Genomic DNA, 21,305 nt, shown 5'->3' with positions numbered 1-21,305 from the left:
CCCCATGGAGATGCTATCCTCAGTCCCAAAGGCTTTGGGACTTTGGTAACCCACATCTCCTCCTGCACAACTGGGAAAGGAAGAATAAACCAAGCACTTTCTGATTCCAATTGTGCAAAAAGATCAGAGTGCTACACTAGCTGCCCCACTCACTCATCCTGTTACCTCCTTACAGGCCTGGTGCCAGGCACCTGCAAGGTGTGGGCAAGGCCGTGGAGAGAAAGCATGAGCAAACACAGTCTGTTCTCTGGTGGGTCCCCACCGCAGAGCAGGAGGCTGCCACAGGAGGGATATAATGAACTTCTGCAGGGGGCGGCTCAGGAAATTACATATTCACCTAGTGCCTGAAAGGCCTGCAGAGGCCACTGTGTTACCAAAATCAATCTTATGGCACCAAAACAGCAGACATATGAGCCTAATGTGATTGAAATGATGCTTTCTTTTATGTATTAATGGCACTCAATGTCAATGATTTTAAGATGATTTTTCCCTCTGTTGATTGTTCTGTTCACGACTGCCTAATTTGTTGATCTTCAGCTTAAGTGTACATGGCATTATGGAGATGAAATGAGTTCCTGCTGAGGCCAATAACTCATTTATGCATCCATCATTCAATAAGTATTTTAAGGTTGAGCCTTTCGAAATGACCAACCGCGCAGGTCAAAACAGTTGAACACTGGCAGTTTTGTATTTGGGCAAACTCGGCACTTGGGCCATGCCCGTGGCTAAGTCTGGGGACCTCGTGAACCATGAACAAAACGAAAAATGCCTCGATTCTCACAGAGCTCGTCTTCTAAAGGGCAAGATGGAGAACTACCAAGAACATGAATAAAGGAAAAATAAAATTTTAAAGTGTGATAAGTACTTTATCACACATACACAAGGTGACATGATAGAGAGCACCCAGCAGCACAAGGGCTGGGGACATTCTCTCAGAGAAGATGGCATGAGGATGTTCAAGCTAAGACCTGAATGATAACAATCGGTCAGCTGTGTGAATATCCATCTAGAGTCAGGACAGCCCAGGAGAGAAACTCTCAGACTACAACCCCCAATCTAGGTTCAGGAAAGGCTATCGGTTACATGGGGTCCAGCAAATAGAGGTCAAGGCCCTCACCCCAACCCATACTTTGTCCCAGAAAACCAACTCAGGAGACTTCTAGGGAGTCGATCCAGGTTTTCACTTTCATACACCCTGGGTATCATTCTACAGCTAGCAGAAGATGAATAGGTTCATTATTTCATTCACTAAATTATGCTATATTAAAATTTTAATCTGTGAACATAATGCTGGAAAATGAGTACATCCATACGCTACTTTTTTCCAGGGTAAACTGTCAAACCACTTTTTGCAAAAGCAGTATTACGACACAAAGAAAAATCCATAAAAATGCTCATATTCTTTGGCCCTACCAACTCTACCCCTAGGGAATTTATCCAAGGAAATAATCTGGTTCAATGGAATAAAAATGTTCTCTTTTGGAAGAACTCCATTGAGGCGTTAATTGATGCACAAAGGCAAGATAAAACAAAAACGAAAACACCTGGAATTACCTAAATGACTACAAATAGGGAGGTTTTAAGAAATGGGATGATTCACTTGATGAACTAGTATACAACCATTAAGCATTAAAACAAAGATTATATAGGCTTTCAAAAATAAATGTGATATCCGGCTCCTTGGAGGAAGCAGAAAAGGAAGCAATGTGCATATTTTAATGTAAAGCATGTCAACAATACCTCAAGGTGAACAAGAACAAGAAAATTGAAAAGAATTGAATCAAGGCCAGTAGGGTGGGGGTTATTTCAGAAGTCCTTCTGAAATATTGTCATTACATCGAATTTTCAATAAACAATCCCTCAGAAATAATTCTATTCTCTGAACACGGCAATAGAACACAACCAAAACACAAGGACATTGGCTCATTCTAACTTTAAATGCAAAATAAAGCCAAATTTGGAGAGGTCTTCCATGTTATAGACCCACAGGCTTCCACAGGTGGACCTTATGAGTAAGACTCAACTTGGAAGAATAATGCAAAATTCCATGATTTTACAGTAACTTCACTTCTTTCTTTGCAGAGTGTGGGAATGGGGGACTGGAAATCTTGTGTCCTTCAAATAACAGGAAGGAGCAGCAGGAGATGAGAACAGGCACCTCAGTTCCTTGCACCGTCTGAGGATGGGGCCATAGCAGCCCCTGAAATCAGGCCTGTGGGAGAAGCACGCGCTGGGGGCACTCACCTTTCACAATCAGCTCAGCGTAGTTGGACACACCAGAGCCGCCGTCAGAACGGATCACACAGCGGTACTTGCTCACGCTCCGCTGGGCAGTGTCCGCCACACTGACCGTGGCTGAGAAGCGTCTGTGGTTGACCACCCGGGTGACCATGAGGGCTGTGTCCCTGCCATTCCATTGCTGCAGGACAGAGGTAGGGAGGGGGGGGAGAGCAGAAACCATATCATCACAGGGCACCAGGTGACCTCCAGCTGGGAAGCCCCAACTGTCCCCACACCCCTGGGGCCAAGGCTTTCCATAAGGAGGGGTCTCCGTGGCTGGCTTTTCCAAGTGATCTAATGCAGGTATAAACTTCCTTAGGGAGCCGATTCAAGAATGCAGGTGCCTAATGGCAATACAGGGCACAGGCCTTCTCTCAACACCTTGGTTCCTTGCTTGGCCTGCATCTAAGGTTGGCACTTGCCCGCCTTCCTCCCATTTTCCTTCATCTCTTAAGCAGAGCCCACAGGGTTCCCCCAAAGACAGATTCAGGTAGGTTCCTGAAAATATAGGCCCTCAAGTGACAAACAGCCTGACCCCCAGCTCCATGGCTGGTGCCCTGATAACTACACACAGGCTATCTGTGTCCCCAGGCATGGTGTGGACAGGGGCTTCCTGGCATGTCTCCTCCTTGGCATTTGCTGTTTCCCCTGCCTGGAACCTTCTGTCTGCCTGGGGACACTCCCTCACCCTGAAAAACCTATGCTCAGCCCATCGCCATCTCTAGCAAGTTCCCCTGTCATACCACCTTCTGGAAGCTAGTCACTCTCTTTTGTATGGTGCAAACCTTCCATGCATTTTTGCTTACACACGTTTCCCACTGGAGACTAGACTATGAGCTCCCCAAGGGCATGACTTTGCCCCTTGCATCTACAGCACCGTGCCTGACCTCCAGACTTGGTAAACGTTTCTAGAATCAAGATGGATGCACAAGCATTTCTGTCTGCACCATGCTACATCTCAGGTGTGATATTCTGAGTTTGAATGAGACCCTTCAACAGCAGCAAGTTAAGATAACTGGTAAGGCTCGTGCGTGAGGAGGCAGCTTGTGTGAATATTTATTAAGCATCTACTATGAGCCAGACCCTGAATCTCCTTCTTAATCCTCCCAACCTTGTGTGACATGTGTATTATTGCTGCTCTTCTTAGCAGAATCCAAATATCTGTGTGGCTGAGTAAACAGGCAGAGCCAGGAAGTCCCTTAGCCAGCTTTTCCAACTTCAGGTCAAGCGTCTTTTCACCAAGACCCCATCCTCCCTGCCTTTATTTAATTTTCTTTTCCCAAAGTAAAATTGAGTGCTTTAATTGTCTAGTTGGATTTCAGAAAACCTTAGGACTTATGGCATCCTCCATGCCCGGAAACTTCCACGAAGCAATCTTTACTTCCTGTCCAAAGTAGATGCTTCCAGCATACTTGTGACCTGCTTCCATCCATCCACGGCCCCATCAGTGATGTCAGGACTGGGATATGAGAGAGGGTAGAGCTACTGTGCTCAGCTGTCCCAAGGGAATGAGATGGCAGGGGAGGGCAGTGAGCAAAAAGCCAAGAAACACAGAGAAACCAAGGCCTCGATCTGACTGGCTCCAGGCTGGACAGGGAGACTGCAGGTGATGGTTTTCTTCTTTTTTACCTTTTGGCATTCTCTGGACTTTCTGCCTCAAATACGGCTTTTATACTTGAAAGTAATAAAATAAGTGGGTTTTTTGTAAAAGCATGGCAGTGTGAGGGGCAACCATAACCCCTTCCCATTCCAGAAAGTAAGCAAGACGGCCGAAGAAGAACGATACAAGGCATCCACCGAAGGGAGCACTCATCAGGGCTGAGTGTGCCCACCTCCTGCCGCATGCTCTGACACGCTTTTGCAAGAGTTGGAACAACCTGCTCACACCATGAGAACTGACCAGACACCAGACACAATTCCCTCTCCCAAAACAGTGCAGGGAGGAAGTAGAGGGCATTCTGGCAAATGCCAGGAATGTGTCCTCGTTTGAGGAAATGTTGGCTGAACCCAGGGAAAGGCCTCAGAAGAGATGAGTCACCAAAAAATTTAGCCCATTTTCCTCACTACTGAGCAGGCCCTTCAGACCTGGAAAGGGAGTGACAAGGCTCTGGGTATTTTCTAATCTAACTGACTTATATCATCATTAACACTTTGATCTCTTCTTTTCTTTTTAAAAAAAAATTTTTAACGTTTATATTTGAGAGGGACAATGCACAAGCAGGGAAGGGGCAGAGGGAGACGGAGAATCTGAGGCAGGCTCCAGGCTCTGAGCTGTCAGCACAGAGCCGGACACAGGGCTCGTGAGATCATGACCTATTACCTCCACGGTTTATGGGAGGAAACTGAGGCTCAGAGAAGCACCTACCTGCCTGGGCTGGCACAGCTTGCAAGTGGCAGAGCTGGGATCTGAAAGCAGGCCACCTGGCAGCAGAGCATGGCCTACAGATACCATGTGTTGTTCAGATGAGGGGTGACTACTCCCCACCCTTCACCCCCTCATTTCCAAATGTGGAAGAGGGTGGGTAACAGGCATAGCCAAGATCCACCTATTTGCCACCAATTTCTTAGCTGAGGACAAAAAAAAAAAAAAAAAAAAAGGCACAGACAGGGTAAACAAAGGGATGTTGTGTGAGGGGGAACAAGCAAAAATGCACAGGTCCCGACAAGACAGCTCATCAGACACAGAGCTTTTCCTGCGACCCCCAATGCTTTGAACAGTGAAGAAATGTGGGGGGATAAGAAGGGAGACACTGAGAGCAAGGCCGGCACATGAACTCTACAGACCATGACTCAAGAGGTGAGTGGAGAAGGAAAAGTACGAAGAAAGACAATCAACCTCAAAAGAATTATGGGAAACAAACAGTGCCATTTACAGGATTCACAAGAGCACAAGAAGTGAACAGCAGAATCAACAGTGTATAAAAACAGCGATGGGGGGGGGGGGGGTTGGGCAGGCAGATCACAAAAAAAGGCACAGATAAAAGGACAGGAGGAAGGCAAACTGACAAAGAAAACAGACACCAGACCAGGAAGCACCAGGTGAATAAATGGTACTCCTGAAGACAGAAGCTGAGGGAACGGAATCAAATCATACCCCAACATCTATCAGCTCACTTTCCTCAGTGAAAATAAGACCTAAATCTTCAGACTGAAATGGCCTATTATCTACTTGATAGAATTTATGAAGACCACAACAATTGAGGTACACATTTTACTTCATAAAAATATTGGATGCTAAGGATAAAGAAGTATATAAACATCCAGGGAGGGGCCCCTGGGTGGCTCAGTCGGTTAAGTGTCCAACTTCGGCTCAGGTCATGATCTCACAGTCCGTGAGTTCGAGCCCCGCATCAGGCTCTGTGCTGACAGCTCAGAGCCTGGAGCCTGTTTCAGATTCCGTGTCTCCCTCTCTCTCGGACCCTCCCCCCATTCATGCTCTGTCTCTCTCTGTCTCAAAAATAAACATTAAAAAAATTTTTTTTTTAAATCCAGGGAAAAAATATGCTGATAAATAAACAAACAAACCAATCTGATATAAAACTCCTGGGCCACCATTGTTCTCTAAGCCCAGGCAGACTCTCTCCTGGATGTGGCTGGTCCCTCAGGGGTCACAGGTGAGCTCCCAGGAGGCTAGGTACTTCAGAGAGAGGGCAGGGCTAGAGGTAGGGAAAGACAGGATAGGAAATGATAAGACAAATGCAAGCAAATGTCCAATATGTGCAGCCTTGGGTTGTGATTTCATTTCTCTTAGCTTTGATTTCTTCATACCTACGATGGATTTGATATTGGTGCCCCCTTTATGACATTATCATGATGGATAAATGAGAAGGGGTACAAAACACTTAGCACATAAAGGAGTATTCTGGCAGGAGCAGAGCTCTCCAAATTAACCATGAAAAGTGGGTTACACAGGATAATGGCTCCCTAAAATGTCCATATCCTGACAAAATGAACTTTGATTAAATTGATTGACAGAGTGACATTAACTGACGGCTTAATGATGGAGGAAGGAGCCATAAGCCAAAGAATGCAGGCAGCTTCCAGAAGGTAAGGGAGTGAATTTTCCTCTAGAACCCCCAGACTGAATGCAGCCCAACCAATACCTCCCTGTAGCCCTGGAAGAGCCATTTCCGACTTCTCATCTCCACCACTGCAAGGTTATAAACCTGTGTTGTTTTTAGCCACTAAGTCCGCCTAATTTGTGACAACAGCAATAAGAAACTAACACAAACAGCAAAGGGCTGATTGAGTGCAAAACATTCCTTTTTCATATTTAGTTCAAATTTTATTTTGCTGTAACCTCCAGGATTATTTACTTTTCTTATTAATGATGTCAGCTTCCAGCAGAACCAGAGAAGAAGAAGTGCATCCCCTGAATAATTCACATTTTTCTCTTTAGTTCCCAAACTACCAGGCTTTCTCCCATCGAAGGATAGGAAATTGCAGGTTGTCTTATAAAATCTCTGGAAAATAGGCCTTTTGATAATCACACTTGTCATATTGGGAGCAGACAATGGCAGGACAGGAATGGGCATGAGGGCCCAGAGCCATGATGGGAAATGGCATGATGAAGGACCCCAGGCAAGGAGAAATGAAGGTTAAGTTCAGAGAGATGAGCCCAGATGGAAGGGCAAGGAGGTGCTGGACGTCAAGACATGAGCAGCAACCCAGGAGCCGAGATCAGGAGAGATTCTAGAAGACCAGGCATTGTGACAAGCTCAGGGCCCAGAACACGGTGGCAGCGTGGAGAAGGGACTGACACAGAGGGCATACGTAAGCAGCACAGGTTGCAGTCACTGTCTCAGCCCCAGACACAGGCAGAAAAGAAAACACAAGGGGAGAAAACAAGAGGAGGTTTCATCAAACCAGGAACAGACCCACAAGCAAATGAGCAGGTTTGAGTAGGCACAGGGAGGGATGGAGAGGCACGATGCCAAGAACCTGAAATGGACCTCAGCCCAGGGACAAGGTGGGAGAGTACATCCTCCCAACCAAGATGCCGGGTGCCATGTAAACGCACAGGGACACAGATGCTAGGGTGCTAGGAAAGAGGATGACAGAGAAGAGAAGCCAAAGTCCTGGGAAAAGCCAGACAGAAGCAAGGCATGGATGATGCCGGTGGAAGCCTAGGGAAGAATCTGTCAGACCCCCAGGTCACCACTCCCGCACGCTGGAAACTTTCTTTCAACTCCTATGGTATTTTGTACACGTAAGTATATCCTTCCTCTGAAATTTCAGGCACACTTCCTTTCTTCTTTCAGACCTATGTCCGTTATTCTAACATGGAGTCATTTCCAGCCCCTCTGTGTCCGTGGCAAATTGGATAAATTTCCCAGTGAGCACTGACAGGGCTGGGCTTCCCAGAAGCAGAGTCTGAGACATGGTGACCTACCGAGTGCCCTGAGGACAAAGCGGGTAAAGGACACAGTGAGAAAAGGAGCCTAGCAAGAATGTTATCAAAACTTAGTCCAGCTTCAGCCTGACTCCATGGGACCTCGGGAGCCTTTAAATGTACCAGAGTTGATCCTAGCTTGAGGCAAGGAGCCAGGACTGGTAGCCCATGTCAGTCAGTCACTGGTCAGGACCTGCCAGGTGGGAAAAGGAGAAAATTGTTCCCATTAGCCCCAGGGCAGTTCTTTGGGGAAGGGGCAGCTGTGAGCCTATAGCAGCCAACTGCCCGGTGCCTTAGGACTGGGGGACGCTGGCTCTTAAAGGACACCATCAAAAACACCAATAGCATTCATTCTAACCCAGCACTTTCCCATCTCTGTCTCCTCCTATGGTACCTCAAACACAGGGTCTCCTGAAGTCCCAAAAGCCACTGCCTTGAGATTTGCTGGCAGTCTACCCCAGAATCAATGTTTAAAAAGCCAGAATGGGTGGGGTGGGGGGGACCAGGCTGAGAACTGACTTCAGAGAACACTCCCTATGTGGGAAAGTTGGAGCACCCCTGCAATCACACCCTACTTCCCCCAAAAGTCAACACATCTCCCAGGAATCAAGAGCTCCATGACTGAGTTTGATCAATATTTTGTTTAACCTAACAGGATTTGTCTGAGCATATATTAAGTAAAAGTCACATTAACGTTTTCTAAGTACAATCTGTGCTAGGCACTGTGTTAACTGGCTTACATGACAGAATTCACTTAATCCTTTAAAAATCTCTGTGAAAGTACTTCTCCAAGGGTGAAGTTCCTGGGCCATTACCATCATCTGAATAGTTGTTGGAAAAGCACATTTTAAAGAGAATCCCAGGGCTGATATCCATTTCTAGATATTGTTTATTGGGGTTGGCAATCTGAGTTTTTTCCTCCTTACATACTCTGTTATTAATTCCAACAAAACAGCAAAAAGGGTAAACTACACACATAAAGTTGAGTATTGAAACACCATGCTTCGTGAAGGACAACAGGGTCAGCATGGAAAAAGCTATGTTCTTAGAATGATCCAGAACACTGGCTCTCAAAATGTGGTCTACACATCCACTATATGAGCATCCCCTGCAAAGTTGTTAGAAATGCAAATTCTCTGGCCCCACCCTAGACGTTAAGTCAGGAACTCTAGGGGTGGAGCCATTCTAGTTTGGTTCTGGGTTGTTGTTTTTTTTTTTTAAGTATATTTATTTAATAGAGAGAGAGTGAGTGTGAGCAGGAGAGGGGTAGAGAGGGACAGAGAGAATCCCAAGCAGGCTCCAGGCTCAACACGGAGCCCATTGTAGGGCTCAATCCCATGACCTCGAGATCATGACCAGAGCAGAGATCATGACCTGAGCCGAAATCAAGAGTCAGACATTTAACCAGGTGAACCACCCAGGTGCCCAGTTCAGTTTTAACAAACCCTCAAGGTGCTTCTCATGCATGACAAAGCATGAGATGAGCCCTATTAATGCTATTTTACAGGGCACCTGGGTGGCTCAGTCAGTTAAGCATCCTACTGAGGCTTAGGTCATGATCTCATGGTTTGCAAGTCAAGCCTTGCATTGGGCTCTGCACTGACAGCTCAGAGCCTAGAGCCTGCTTCAGGTTCTGGATCCCCCGCCCCTCAAAAATAAACATTAAAAAAATGCTACAAGTGAGAAAACCGAGGCAGAGAGAGGTCAAGCAACATGCTTTATGAATAGTACTTCTTAAACTACTGTACATACAAATCCCCTGGGGATCTCATTAAAAAGGCAGATTCCAATTCAGTGAGTCTGTTGGGGAAGAGTCCATGAACCAACCACACGAGTACTAGCATGTCCTTATATGACTTTGCTGAGTGACTAAGTTACAGAGTGGACCCAGGTGATCTGATTCCAGAGAATGAGACTTTAAAATCACATTGCCAAAACACCATCCATATATGACAACACATGGTTCACAATGACTCTGAGAAAGGAGGGTAGAGTACACAGATTATTCAAAGAACATCAACTGCCATCTTGCAGGAAACGATTGCTCTAGAGAAAACAGTTTGGGAAATGCTGTGACAGAGCCCAGATGCCTAGCTTTCTGGAAACCTCAGCGGTCTCTAATCCAGAAATATCTATGTGAAGATGCTTTGCCCAAGCATTGTCCCACATTCTTGGCTAACAGACTCTCTGAATACATTATTAAGCAATGGCGTACCTGATATGTTATTAGGTTCAGGTAAGGTTTTCTTAACCCAACTTCATCAGTCTAAAGCAGTGGTTCTCAAAAGTTGGCAGGCATTGCAATTACCTCCAGGGTGAATCAGTAGGTCAGGGGTGAGGCTAGATAATCTGCATCTCTAACAAGTTCCCTAGTGATGCTGATGCTGCTCACTTTGTCCTAGGTCTCCAAGACTTGAAGATTATGGTCCTCTTAAGTCCCTGAATGCAAAGGAAGAAGCCAAACCATACCTCATAATACAGGAATGGAAACATCCCTTAAATCCAGGCCACTTCCTGTGGTTGAGCAAGTGGTCACTGCACCAAAGATGCCCAGCCACTGGTGTGACATTCAAATCCAGCTCATGCTTTACTGCTCAGACCAGTCCAGACCACTAGCTCACTGAGTCCACTTGGAGGAAGGTTATCTGTTTTCTTTGCCCAAAGGCTTTGTCTGCTTGCCAAGCTCTAAGCCCACAAAGATGCTGCTTTCCAGAAGGTGAACCTCAGTCCCAATTCATCCATCCAAGGGGTACATATCTTCTTAATTGAACAAAGGCATAGTTTAAGCTGTCGTCCTGCTTAATCCCATTTTATACTCATGCCTCCCTCATCATGGCGACAGCTTCCTTTGAAATCTCTCGTTTTTCTTTTTTCACTTTCATCTGCTGATCTCTCTCTCTTTTACAACAACTCAAATTCCACCTTTCCTTAGCTTTTTGTTTGTTTACATTGTTTGAGAGTCACACTCTCTGTAAGAACAGGTGTTGCAAATACCCACACGTTAGTATTTCTGACCCTAGCATGCACGCATCCTTCCACCCTCAGGCAAGACCTATCCTCAGGAACTACCTAGAGAGGAAATCACAGAAACACCGGATGCCACGGACGATCTGCTGTTTTCACACTACTCTATGAGCTACTGAGGCATCTCTAATGGCCTCATCATTTTGCAATTCCCCCTCCCCTCTGCTCCTATGTCATGGCATTATTCCCTTCACAGAGAGATAAGACATAGCCTGCAAAAACTGCTGTCATTATTTCAGAGAGAGCATGCAGGCTTGTAATTGATTTGTGATTGGTGGAAGTGGGCACAGTATGGTCTTTAATAAAAGGGAGCTGTGTGCAACAGACATGATGGCTGTTTTATAGGAGATACTCTAATACAGGGTCCAGAAAGACTTCTCTGAGCTGCTTTGTGCTTCTCCCTCCCTCCCTCCCTCTCCCTCTCTCTCTCTCTCTCTCTCGCTCTCACACACACACACACACACACACACACACACACACACGGAAAATGAGGCCCAGTATTTCCAGCTGAAAATTATTCTAATTGTTCCAGAAATCTCCTGGCTAGGGAATATTTAAGTGAAATTCTCACAATTCACTTGTAATGAATATTCTTTTCACTTCTAGTCATACTGCTTCAATGGCATGACATTTGGAAACTCACTAAAATCTGACTCATTGATTCTCTTAAGAACATACTTGTACCTCTCTGGCAGTCTCTAAACAATAGCTTTTGATTCTTTTTTATTAAAAGTTAGAAGAAATAGAAGTGGACATAAATCATTTGTGATTAGCTATGCTGAAGCCCTCCCATGGGCCCGATGCACGCATGGCTGACTGCTCATTTGGGGTGGATCTCTGGATCCAGAGTTCCTGGAGAGTCAGGAGCATCCTGGCATAAGCCCCATAGGGAGTGTTCAGCCCTGAGCAAAGAGGATGGGCAGGTGGTGAAGGGCTAGTCCACGTGCCTCCTCCCTGGGTGCCTCTATCTCCCTTTGACTATTTTGAGTTCCCCTCTCAGAACTCTGATCAAAGGCTACTTCTTAGATACACATGATCCCCCCGACTCCCTACCCAGCAGACCCACTCTTCCCCAACAGCCTGGCCACATTTACACCGAAGTATTTAACTCTGTGTCAGTTGCTTCATGTCTGTGTCTGCTGTCAGATGGTAAGTTCCACGAAGCAGGTCCTCCTCGCTCCCGGCTCCTTCAGCTCCCACGTGCTAGGGCCGGGATGAGCGGAGACCAAATTCTCAAGTGCATAAACTGAGGACAGGCTAAGGGAAGACACTGAGGAAAGGGTATTAGGAAGTGAACAAGACAGAGTGCATGAAGGGAGATTTCCAGGTCCAAGTTAGCTATAATCCTCAGAGATGTGTTGCACAGGATGAGGGAGGAGGGGTCGGTGCACTGGGTGCAGAGGAATTTGAGAGCATGCAACCTTCTGTAGATCCAAAGCCCAGCTAGAATTTCATCCTGAGTTGCCCTAAAGGAGCTATTTTTTGATCTAGGGCACCTGCAGGTGAAAAGAAAAGCATGGGATGACCATGCCATGACTGCGAATACACTAAAAAACACTGAATTCTAGACTTGCTAGTATTCTTTATGGTTTATAAATTAGATCTTAATAAAGCTAACAATAAAAAGTGGCACAGACCCACTGTATGCAAACCTGACCCGGACCCACCCCCATGTCATTCTCACTGGACTTGGCAGGGGTTGGGGGAGACTGTGGCAAACATGAAGGTCATGCTGTGTGATGTGGTGCGGTGACTAATAAAGTCCTTGATCTCTGACCCATGAGTCTCACATCTTCTGCCAGCATCTATGAAGCTGCGTAGGCTAACTCGTTAGCCTGCATGTAAGGTAAACTCTCAGACCCTTCGTGGTTGTCAGCAAATGATTTCATGGAACCAAGAGGGAACTTGAAGGAGGGGCAGTCAGCATCATCAAACACTGAAAGAAAAGTTGAAGGCTTCATCACCATCATCATCATCACGACTGGCTTCATCAACAAGAAAAGCACTGGTGGCTTTCACAAGGGCCACTTCCGGGAAGAGGTGGGAGTTGAAGAAAGCCACACTACAAGTGTAGACATCATACTGAGGAAACGGAGTGAAGGGGAGAAGAATGAACAGGAACAATTTGAAAAACAAAAAACAAAAAAACCAAGGGTATGACTTAAGGGTTTGACTTATATTTTGATTTTTTTTTTTTTTGTAATTTTGAGAAGCACAGACCTATTTAAGTATCTAGTACAGTACCAATTAGAGGTGTGTAAATACGTGCTACATAAATGAATCTTTTTTTAATAGGAAGCCACCTGTATGGAAAGAAAGGCTGGTATGGTGACATAAGTGTCGGGTCTACAAGGTGACCAGGAAAAGATGCTCAAGACCAAAGACTGTGACACAGACTGACAATCCCATCCTGCCTCCACGGCTCACGACCTACGGGACTTCACTGACCCCCTTCAAAGACAGCCTCCTCATCTACAAAACGGGGCTAAAAGAAGCAACTCCCTGAAAGCGTGGCTATGAGAATAAGTCCATCATACGTGTAACCAACTGTGCTACACATGTCAGCTGTTGTGCTATCATTCACTTTCCATCATTGTCTAGTTGTTGTGTGGCCACTAGGTCTTCAACAGCAGTTCCACATGGAACAGACACGTGATGCAGGTGTGGGCAGGACGTGGAGGAGCTGGGTCCAGCACACTCACAGCCCTGGGCCAGCAGCAGCCCTTCAGGGAGCAGGGGAACAAGTTTACTGGAAAAATCAGCTGCAGAAAGGACTGACATGTCTGTTTATCTCGTCAGCCCTGGCGTGCCTGCTGTCGAGCTGATGAGCTCACAGGGCAAGAGCCTTTTCCTGCCAGATTAGGGTCTGCTCCCGGTCCAGTGCCTGTGATGTGCCTAAATACACATGCTGCCCCTACGGAGATCTCTGCCAAACGTTTGGACTCACGGCCTCATTTCTGGGACTTGTCAAATGTTATTTGTTGTACAAACCCATGGGGAAGCAAATCCTTTGTGGAGAGGCCTGGAAACAAGCCCTGTGGTGGGGCTGACAGGGCCTGCTGTGGAGCCCCGAGAAGTTCACACACGGAGTCCTGTGGAGCACAGCATTCCATAAAGACCAGCTGACACACACGGGGTATTTCCAACCTTCTCTTGGATAAAGGGTATCTAGTGGTGATGAGCATGTGGGGGAAAGCTGAGGCTAAGTTTACCCTTGGGGGAAGATGCACTGCTGCTTCTAAACTCTGCTATGCCTACCCTTTTTTCTGTTTATATTAGCTACCTATATTCATTTCAAAGTATTTGGAGGAAACAGAAAAGATGTAAATACAAAACATACATAATCTACCATCACAATCAATTACTGAATGTCCTGATAACATGCCTTATAGTGTTAATATGTGCATATTTACATAGGTATGTAGATGTGTGCATAAATATGCATTCATACATGTTTACTTTTTGATAAAAATATACAAGCATATTGTTTTATAACTTGCTCCTTTCACTTAAATACATACAGTGGAAATGGCATTAAATATACTTCTATAATCTGTTACTTAATGACCACATTCCAGCATTTACCTAATCAGTCCCTTTTGCTGGACATTCAGGTTATTCTCAGGTTTCATCCTTTTGAACATACTCGCGAATACATCAATTTTTTTCTGTCTCTGGTTATTTTCTTAGGTAAATTCCCAAAAGTAAAATTACTTCTTGGACGAGTATGTTCATTTAAGATTTTAGCTATCTATTGCCCAATTAGTTTCCAGAAAAGATGTACCCAGGCACATTTTCAATGCACTGATATTCTGTCAGCACACTTCCACCTAGCTGTACCCTGAACACTGTTCTTTATTTCTTTTAACATTTATTTTCAGAGGTAGCGAGCACATGCGCAAACGGGAGGAGCAGAGAGAGGGAGAGAGAGAATCCCAAGCAAGTTCCACACTGTCAGCACAGAGCCTGACATGGAGCTCTATCCCACAAACCATGAGATCATGATCTGAACCAAAATCAAGAGTTGGATGCTTAACGGATGGAGCCACCCAGGCATCCCAATTGTTCTGTTTTTTTAAAGGGCTCCCGAACTGTAGGCTGCTTTGGTTACTAGACATTCCATGCAGAATGCAAACCATCTACTTGTTTAAAAAATGCTTAAAAATTCTAAGTTTGGATTCCTCAGGCCAATGTATCACCTAAGAAATTAGCAAGTTATAAACGAGGCCCCTTCCACCAGAGGCCATGCCATTATATTCTTCTCCTCAAGGAGAAATCTGTCCCAAACAAGATGAGTTTGTAACTTTGATCAGCCTTTATCAGCCTTTTCCCTGAGGGACTCATTGTTCTAGGCTGGGGGATACACATTTCGCATAGGTCCTGTCCATTGATTCTTAGGTAGAGCTTGCAATGTAATTCCATGAAGCCCGCACCAAAAGCTTTATATGCTTCCAAAGAGCATATAAAGTTTCTAGGGGAGAGTAAAACAGGGGTATGGGCTGGTCTTCCTTTTTAACTTATTAATTTATGATCAGAAAGCACTTAAGGATAAGCAAGCTAGAGAGCCCCACTGGACAGAAAGGAAGGCAAGCATTCTCTCCTACACAGATGATGGGGATTTATCTCACACTAGGAGTCCACTGACCACTCCCCAAACATTGCCAGAGAGAGGGGGCACCGACATACTATTCCGGAAACAAAGTCACTGGCTTTATTTCCCAGACTGAAAACTGGTGGATAAAAATGTTTCCATCTTTGGTGGCTTAGTGATTCCTCAGCATATCTTGGAAGCTACAGAAGGAAACAGCATTGTTGAAAGGCAGACTGTTGGCCACAACATGCCTGTTTCACTTGCTTCGGAGATTCTCAGGCTGAGTCACAACAGCCTTGATATGTGGAACACAACTCTGGCCAGTCTGCAGGCTGCTACTCCTCTAGGCGCTGGAACAGATCCAAAGCAGCCAAATCATGAGAAATTCACTACTGCCTTAGCCTGTCTTAGATCAGGGCACAGTGGCATCCTGAGTGACAGGTGTTATGACGGGCCTCATATTTTGTACAAAGACATTAACTTACTTCCAGCTACACTGCTGAATACAAGCCTGGACTTAACCAGCCAAGTAGGCATTTGCCAGCGAGCAGAGGATAAACCATCTACCTCCCAATATTTCCTGAAATACAGATGAGGGAGACAGTATTTCTAGTGGTTTCCTTAAAGGAATAGCTACTGAATCTTTTCACTCACCACCTATATTTAAAGTATCCCAGGACGGAGATGGATTTAGCAGAGAATTGGGGACCTTTGTCATATTGCATTGCCCACACCCACCCCTCCCTCTTCGACCACCTCCCCAAACTACTCTTGCACAGAGCACCATTATAGGAAACAAGCCTGAGAAAGTCACTTGTGTGCCCTCAATAAGGCTGTGGTGGAGAACGGTGTTCCTTATATCACACATTGTTTTCTTTATGAGGACTTCTGGGAACAATTCCTATCCGGCTTCTGTGTGAACGAGTTAGAATTTTCCCGAGAAATTGGTTTGTGTTTATCTTGTGGACACCATGAACTGTATGTCTGACAAGTTATTCCGTTGGCGGCTGTGGTACTGGGGCCTCCAATTGTGACCCACCGGTAAGCCACAGATGTGGAGAAAATCAGTTTTAACATTATGACCAGCTCCAAGGTCTTCTTTTCCTATCTTGTGTCACCTCACTTTTAATTTATGCTATCTTGTCATGCTTTATGTCCCACTGTAAGCCACCTGAAAAACATTCTGTGACTTAAGATTTGGTTTACATTGAAAAGCAGGTATATGAGGTATGGAAGAGCTCCGCACCATATGTTTCTATTTTCTTCAAAACTTCTATTACATTCTAACACCCTTCCACTGACAAACCCAAGATTTAGGACGCGCAACTCAGAAATGTAGCAATTATGATCATAAAATTATTGGAAAAGCTAAATAAAGGTGCTGAGAATACTGTGATTGTTCCTTTTCAGTCTCCTGACCCAACTGGGACAATACCATTGAAATGACAAAGCTTCTTGAGAGCCTGATGCACCTTAACACAAATTACAATTGAAAGAGTAAATAGCACTAAGTACTTAAGTGACACATGGAAGTTTATAAGGATTCTTGGGGTCTGCAGGCAGCCCAAGGAAACAGGAGGTTCAGGCACCACTGTTATTTTCATTCTACTGCACTAAGGAACAAGAAAGAACTGTTAGCTCCTAGAGGTGCAATCTCACCCAGGGATTTTCCAAACTGTGGGAGATAGGTTCAAATCCAAGAAGAGAAGCAATGCTATCAAATCCCATCAAAGTGTGCAGAGATGATTCCGAATGGGCTAGGGACCAACATTCACGCTAAGTCAACCTGAAGACATGATGGAGATCTTTCAATAAATGAAGGTGGAGGTAACTGGAGTTAGTTTCTTCTAAACAACATTCCTGTTTCCTTGGAGCTTGAGCTGTGCTCTCCAGTAACACTTTCTGCAATGTTGCAAATGTTCTGTCTCTGCTCGTCCAACATGGTGGCCACCAGATGCATGTGGCTACTGTGCACTTGAAATGCGACTAGTTTGACTGGACTTCTAAGTTCTGAATTTTATTTATTTTGATTAATTTAAATGTAAATAGCTGTTTTAAGTTTAACAGGGTTCTAGGATACAAGATCAATATACGAAAGTCAATTGTATTTCTATACACTAGCAGTGAAAAGTCAGAAATTGAGATCTTTTTAGACCAAAAAGGATAAGTCTGACCAAAAAAAAATGTGTAAGACCTATACACTGAAAATTGCAAGACCGTGCTGAGTGAAATCACTATAGATCTTCAATAAATGAAGAAATATACCATGTTCATACTCACAAAAGTCATTATTGCTAAGATGTCAGTTCTCTCCAAAAGTGATTTATAGATTCAATGCAATCAATCCCCATCATAATCCCAACAGGCTTTTTTTGTAGAAGTTGACAAAGTGATTCTAAAAGTCCTATGGTAATGCAAAAGACCTGGAATAGCCAGAATCACTCTGAAAATGAAACACAACTGGAGGACTAACAATACCTGGTTTCAAAACGCATTATAAGGCTTACAGTAACCAAGTCAGTGGGACAGTGGTATAGACAAAGAGATCAGTGGAACAGAAGAGCCCAGGAAGAGCCCCACACATATGTGGATGAAAGCAGTACAGCAAAGAATGTTCTTTTCAACTAATGATGCCACAACAACTGAGGTATCCAAATGCGCGCGCGCTCGCGCACACACACACACAAACTTTGATGCATACCTCACACCATATGCAAAATTAAACTGGATCACAGACTTAAATGTAAAAGCTAAAACTATAAAATTTCTAGAAGGAAACAAAAAAAAATCATTGTGACCTGGGGTTAGGCAAAGATCATCATTTCATAGAAATGATGCCAGAAAAGATCCAAAAAAGAAAAAAAATGATAAATTTGATTTCATCTGAACTTATTTTTTTTAATGTTTTTTAAACATTTATTCTTTTTGACAGAGAGCACAAGCAGGGGAGGGAGAGACAGAGAGGAAGACACAGAATCTGAAGAAGGCTCCGGGCTCTGAGATGTCAGCACAGAGCTCAACACGGGGCTCGAACCCACGAACCGTGAGATCATGACCTGAGGCCGAAGTCAGACACTCAACCGACTGAGCCACCCAGGCACCCCTGATTTCATCTGAATTTAAAAACTATTCCTCCAGTGCTACTGTTAAGAGAATAGAAAGACAAGCCACACATAGAAAACATTTGCAAACCATGTATCTGACAAAGAATTTGTATTCTGAATATAGAAAGAACTACCAAAATGCAATAATAAGCAAACAAACCAATAATAAATGAGCACAATACTTAAACGGGCACTGCACCAAAGAAGACATACAAATGGAAGCAAGTGGGCACATGAAGAGATGTTCAACATTCTTGGTCATGAGGGAAAGGAAAACTAGAATCACAGTGAAGTAACACTACACACTTATTCAAATGGCTAAAACCAAAAAGACTGATCATACCAAGTGGTAGTAAGGATATTGGTAAGCAACTATAGCTCCCATACACTGCTGATGGGAGTGAATATGACCCAGCCATTCCACTTCTACCCAAGAGAAATGGAAGCATATGCCCCTAAGTCCATTCAAGTCATGAATGTTCACAGCAACTTATTTTGAAATAACCAGTATTTGAACAACCCACATGTCATCAGCAGATGAATATATAAAGCAACTATGGTATCCTCACACAATGGAGTATTACTCCACAAAGAAAAGTTTTTAAATAAACTATATACATACACAATATCAGAGATGAATCTCAAAATAATTATGTTGAGTGAAAAAAGAGCACATACTGTGTGATTCCCTTTATAGAAAATTCTAGAACATGTCAATTAATATACACTTGACCCTTCAACAATGTGGGTTAGTAGCACTGAACCCCTACACATACAAAAATCCATGTATAACTTTTGTCTCCCCCAAAACTAAACTTCTAATAGCCTACGTTGACCAGAAACTTCACTGATAAAATAGCCAATAAACACATGTTCTGTATGCTATATTATAGACTGCATTCCTACAATAAAGGAAACTAGAGAAAAGAAAATCATAAGGAGGTGAAAATACATTTACAATACTATACTGTATTTATCGGAAAAAAATCCATGTATAATTGAACCCACCCAGTTCAAACCCATATAGTTTCAGAATCAACTGTTTAGTGACAGAACGTGGATCAGTGATTGCCTGGAGGCAAATAAGAGTGAAGAAGGCAGAAAGCAGGGATTACAGATGGGAACGAGGAAACTTTGAGCATGATGGCCATGTCTAGTACCTTGACTGTGACCAAAGTTTCACATATATACACACATGTGAAAATGTATTAAACTACACACTTCAAATTCTGTATCTCCATTATACCTCAATGAATCTGTTTAAAATAAAAAATAAAACAGGGGCACCGGGGTGGCTCAGTAGGTTGAGCATCCTACTTCAGCTCAGGTAATGATCCCATGGTTTGTGAGCTCGAGCCCTGTGTGGGGCTCTGCACTGATAGCATGGAGCCTGCTTCGAATCCTCTGCCCCTGTCTCTCTGTCCTTCCCCTGCTGGCACGTGATCTCTCAAAAATAAACATTTAAAAATAAATAAATATAAAATAAAAAACAAAACCAAAATATGTTCAACAGCCGCATGTGCCTGGTGGCTACTCACTGAACAGCAGTTTGACTCTCTGTGCTGCCTTAGCCCTTGGTATTTCTATATCAGCATCCGTGGGAGTATCTCTGATGCTGTAACAATCTGTGTCTAATTCTAGGTCCCATCCTTTCCCCTACCTCCACTAAAAAAGATTCTCTTTTATCTTGCTTTGAAAGTAAGGCTAACGAGCAGACTTACGAGTGGAACAGATTCAAACTCAGAACAAATTTCCAGCAGACGCTCCTGATGGACTCATTCAGCCAAAGAAGAGATGGCTTTGCTCATTTAGTGAAATATTCTGGTAAAGGGTGATTTTATAAGACTTCACCAGAAGGCTGTGGAGGAACAAATAGGAATCTGGTAGACCACTGAGTAGCAGCTAGGTTCCCTCCACTCAAGATTTTAGGATTCCACATACCCAGAATCTAAAGTACTGAGTTTGTCTTAGCCCTGTGTCTCTGGGCTTAATGGACAAAGTCTGTTAGAGGCCAGCTTAGAAAGGTCATAGTTGCAAATTCTAGTTCTGTCACTTTTATGTTTGTGGTATCGCCTTCTTCTGTAAAATGGGTATCCTGGTGCCCACAAAACAGAATTAGAGTTAAGATCTAACAAGATCATGGATGCAGAGTATCATCTAAGGAGCAGAAGTAAATAAAAAATATCCCCTCCTCTCACCCACCAAGCCCTTCATCACAGCACACACTTTCTTCCCTTACCAAGGGATGGGCACGTGTACACAGGGGGCCACTCCCATTCTTACCTGGAGCCAAAGTTTGTCATGCTGAGACCACTTCCCACCAGCGATGCACTGAAACGTGGCATTCTGCCCCACATTCACCTCGACATTCTGGAGCCGCAGAAAGTGAGGTGCTTTTCCTAGGAGAGAAACCAAACAGCATATGAGGACTCAATTCAACAGCCTGTGCCACTTCCCCATCCGTGGATGGCCATGCAAGATGAGCGATCAGCAGGGTGGAACCTGCACCTAGAAAGTGGCCTGGTGCAATAAGGAGATACTGCTGTTTGATCACTTACTATGAGTCAGCTACTGTTTGTTCTAAGAGTTTTACAGGATCACCTCGCTTAAACCTCACCAATACCCTGAGATGAGTAATATCTCATTTCACAGATCAGAAAATTAAGGCTCTGAGGGGTTATAGTTTGGCACAGAGAGCCAGAAAGTGAGGGAGCTAAGACATGAATCCAGGTCTCTGAGAGCTTCAAAATCCTTAATATTAGCTTCTGGGCAATACGGGCATGTTTGGAAGAAGAAAATGGAGGTGGGCACATGGAGAGGATTCAGCATAGATAATTCCTCCCTGTAGCCTGAGTGAGCAAAATGAAGAAAGCTTAAGCAAAGCACTTTGAGCCTGAGACCCAGGTGCCTGGCC

The 21,305-nt window shown here is 44.3% G+C and overlaps 1 protein-coding gene and 1 long non-coding RNA gene across 15 annotated transcripts in view; one reads left to right on the top strand and one right to left on the bottom strand.

Annotated features, from left to right (window-relative positions):
• Nucleotides 1–21,305, bottom strand: part of PTPRT (protein tyrosine phosphatase receptor type T) — a 1,056,329-nt gene that overhangs the window by 667,110 nt on the left and 367,914 nt on the right. For all 13 annotated transcript variants that reach the window (XM_027070121.2, XM_027070126.2, XM_053199941.1 and 10 more), the window contains 2 exons: nucleotides 20,675–20,790; nucleotides 2,245–2,419 (listed from right to left, as the gene is read on the bottom strand). In XM_027070121.2, the coding sequence (XP_026925922.1) occupies nucleotides 2,245–2,419; nucleotides 20,675–20,790 (291 nt within the window). The remainder of the gene's footprint in view (nucleotides 1–2,244; nucleotides 2,420–20,674; nucleotides 20,791–21,305) is intronic.
• Nucleotides 6,134–14,185, top strand: LOC106986593 (uncharacterized). Of its 2 annotated transcripts, none has more exons than XR_003424020.2 (3): nucleotides 6,134–6,327; nucleotides 10,075–10,388; nucleotides 12,992–14,185. It is a non-coding gene; the product is annotated as an uncharacterized LOC106986593 (long non-coding RNA). The 2 variants fall into 2 exon arrangements; XR_003424019.2 differs by lacking the exon at nucleotides 6,134–6,327 and adding an exon at nucleotides 7,011–7,175.

The sequence above is a fragment of the Acinonyx jubatus genome, chromosome A3 (assembly GCF_027475565.1).
Source record: "Acinonyx jubatus isolate Ajub_Pintada_27869175 chromosome A3, VMU_Ajub_asm_v1.0, whole genome shotgun sequence".
In the NCBI taxonomy this organism is placed as follows: Eukaryota; Metazoa; Chordata; class Mammalia; order Carnivora; family Felidae; genus Acinonyx; species Acinonyx jubatus.
Note: the sequence above shows the minus strand (reverse complement) of the source record. Positions and strands in the feature narration are given on the sequence as shown.